At 45.5% G+C, this 3,144-nt stretch overlaps 1 protein-coding gene across 1 annotated transcript; it reads left to right on the top strand.

Moving 5' to 3' along the window:
• Nucleotides 1-1,199: 1,199 nt before the first annotated feature.
• Nucleotides 1,200-2,273, top strand: LOC131002941 (uncharacterized). Its single transcript, XM_057929432.1, has one exon. The coding sequence runs from the start codon at nucleotides 1,200-1,202 to the stop codon at nucleotides 2,271-2,273; it is 1,074 nt and encodes a 357-aa protein (XP_057785415.1).
• Nucleotides 2,274-3,144: the final 871 nt, after the last annotated feature.

The following is a 3,144-nucleotide window of genomic DNA, read 5'->3' as shown; positions in this document are numbered from 1 at the left end:
TGTAAAAACTGAATTAAATAAAAACCGAATAAGAATGATTGTAGCGGCTTGAATCTTCAATCTTGATCCAAGCCTTGAAAACTAGAAAGCAATAAAATTCTAAAGCTATAAAACTAAAGTATGAATGCTAGGGTTCGGGGGCTGCTGAATAGGTCAAAAGAGGACCTATTTATAGTTTTCAGATTTCCTTCGGATCACCATGGAAGTTGCCATGCAAAGTAGAATTCTAAAGGTAATAGAATCGTGTGAAATAAGGCAACTCTCCAGCTGGATGCGCGCTCCGGAAAATACTCCTACTCTTACTGAATTCGCAGCTCTCGCCAGAGGAATGGATGTCACCAGGGGAACGGGTCACGCCAGAGAAATGACGATTTCTCTGCTATCGCCAGAGGAATGGTATCGCCAGAGGAATGGGTGATTTCTCTGGCCTCGCCAGCGGAATGGGTTGCCAGCGGAATGGCGATTTCTCTGGTATCTCGATTCCGCTGTAATGGACTTTTGCTTGGCTACTCTGACTATTGACTCATCTGGTGATGACTTCGCTACACTGGCTTCTTGATTTCACTGTCTCCAGAGAAATGGCGATTTCTCTGACTCCAGAGAAATGGCAATTTCTCTGACTCCAGAGAAATGGTGATTTCTCTGGCGATTGATTCCGCTGCACTGGAGACTTGATTTCGCTGTACTGGCACTTCGCTTTTCTGACGCTGGCGCTTTTCTGCTCTGGACTTTGACTTCTCTGACTCCAGATGAACAGTGATTTCTCTGACTCCAGAGGAACAGTGATTTCTCTGACTCAAGAGGAACGGTGATTTCTCTGACTCCAGAGGAACGGTGATTTCTCTGCTCTGGAGACCAGAACATCTAGAAAACGCCAAATTCATCCAAAATTCTCCAAAATTGCTTTCTTCCATCTCGAAAGCCTAAATCTCCTGCAAAGCATAGAATACACCATAAACGCACCAATTTCCAGACGATTATCTTAAAACACGCACAAACAAACCCTTAAAAATAGAGTAAATTAAGCATAAATCAGTAGACACAGAAGAAGACAAGCCTACAGAGCTTCCAGCCAGCTCTAACTCGACCGTACAGAGCATATCATAGACACAGCAGAGCAGACCAAAGACACGAAGGAGGAAGCCAGCTCTGACTTTGCTGACCGATCAAAGCAGAATACAAACAAGGAGAAGAAGGAGATGGCGCAGAATACTCCGACTTGCATGGGCAATTTTGCGAGACCCATCATTGAAGCTACCAACTCTGCCATAGTTCTACCTACTGCAGTTCGCAACTACATCTTAAAGCCCAACGATGCCAATTTGTTGCCATTGTACCATGGGATGCCTAGTGAGGATGCGCTAAACTTTATTCGAGATGTTTGCACCCAGGTACAGACGTTCCCGCTCCTCAACATCACGGAGGACCAATTAACATTGAAGTGTTTTCAATATGCGCTGAAGGATAGAGCACGAAGTTGGTTGTTATCCCTACCGCCAAATTCGATCACTACTTGGAATGAAGCTTGCGAGAAATTCATGCTCAAATACTATCCCAATCATAAGACGCAAGAACTTCGTACCAAAATTATGGAATTCACACAAGAAGCGGATGAGCCTTTTCATGAGGCGTGGGACAGATTTCAGGAGCTATTACGGCAGTGCCCGCAACATCAACTTGCACCAACTATGGTGAGTCAATTCTTCTATGATGGATTGGGGCAGACTTCTCAATTTATAGTAGATAGCACTGCCGGAGGAAACATAGCCCGTAAGACCGCGGAGGAGCTCAACCAAATCTTCCAAACTCTAGCCGAGAGTTCTCAACAAAAGTTGGTTCGTGGTAAAAGGGTCGAGGCCAGTGCTGTATCACAGAATGGAGATTTGCAAAAACAATTGGCCTCAATTATGCGAGAAGTACAACAGCTCAAGATGAGCAAGATGGAACCGCCCCCTGTACCAGTGCAGAGCGTACATCCTTGTGGAATTTGTGGTGACCTTAGTCATGGAGTTGATCAATGCAACAGAATGGGCGAGTTCACGCCAGAAGGGCAAGCTGAAGTTTACTCTGCGCAAGGATTCCAGAGCAGACCAGACGGACAGAGCAGACTACAGTATGGGCAGAGCAATAACCAAGGCCATCAGAATTTCAATGGTGGATGGAGAGGACAGCAGTCCTATGCACCGCAGCCAAACAACTCCCAACAATACCCACCGAGGTACCAGCAGCAAGGGAACTTTCAGCGAAATCAACGATTCCAGAATGCACAGTAGATGCCACCGCAAAAACAGTCTCTGGAGGAGACATTGCAGGCTTTTATGGAGGTTAGCAAGCAGAGCATGGAGTCTCAGGCTGCCACTATCAAACGCCTCGAGACAACTATGTGGAACTGTCGGGAACCTTGAACCAATTGCAGCAGCAGCAATCCGGAAAAACAAATCAGGCGCTCGCTATTACTAGGATGTCAGCTCTGACTTGGCAGCAGAGCAGAGAAGGCCGCCAGAGTAGAGAAAAATAGCGCCAGAGTAGAGAAGAGCGCCAGAGTTGATAAGGCCAGAGCAGAAATTTCACAAATCCATTACGCAATATCAACCACCGAATCCCAGCCCACCTCTGCCACCATCAAGTTTTGATCCAACCCAACCATTAACGAAGCAAGAAGATCCAGGCAGTTTCATTATCGATATTGGTTTGGGTAGAGCTGAAGAGTTCTCGGGCATGTTAGAATTGGGTGCGGCAGTCAATTTGATGCTGATGAGGACTGAAATATGCACTAGCGCTGTGCTAAACATAACGAGAATATTTCTAGTTATTATTGTTATTGTGGTTATTTCTGATATTTGATACAGGATTGCCCTGACTTTTGGCTTGGCTCAGCTCAGCTCCACTTTCCAGCTCTGATGGCTCAATTTCAAGATGTAGATTAGAATAACGGGGCTTGGGCTTAATTCATTGGGCTAATGGGCTTTAAGGGTCTAATGGGCCTAAGGGCCTTAAGTTTATGTTCATGCTTATAAATAGGGCCTTGGGGCATAGATTAGATCATCATCTCATTATTCATTCATCTCTTGTAAACTGTAATTCTCTCGGAGTATAGTGAAAAAACCCCCCAACACCCCGTGGACGTAGGTCTTCTCGACCGAA

The sequence above is a fragment of the Salvia miltiorrhiza genome, unplaced genomic scaffold, assembly GCF_028751815.1.
Source record: "Salvia miltiorrhiza cultivar Shanhuang (shh) unplaced genomic scaffold, IMPLAD_Smil_shh fragScaff_scaffold_39, whole genome shotgun sequence".
NCBI classification, from domain to species: domain Eukaryota; kingdom Viridiplantae; phylum Streptophyta; class Magnoliopsida; order Lamiales; family Lamiaceae; genus Salvia; species Salvia miltiorrhiza.
Note: the sequence above shows the minus strand (reverse complement) of the source record. Positions and strands in the feature narration are given on the sequence as shown.

Coding starts and splice junctions, on each gene's coding strand:
- LOC131002941 (XM_057929432.1), top strand. CDS start 1,200: ATGGCGCAGAATACTCCGACTTGCATGGGCAATTTTGCGAGACCCATC.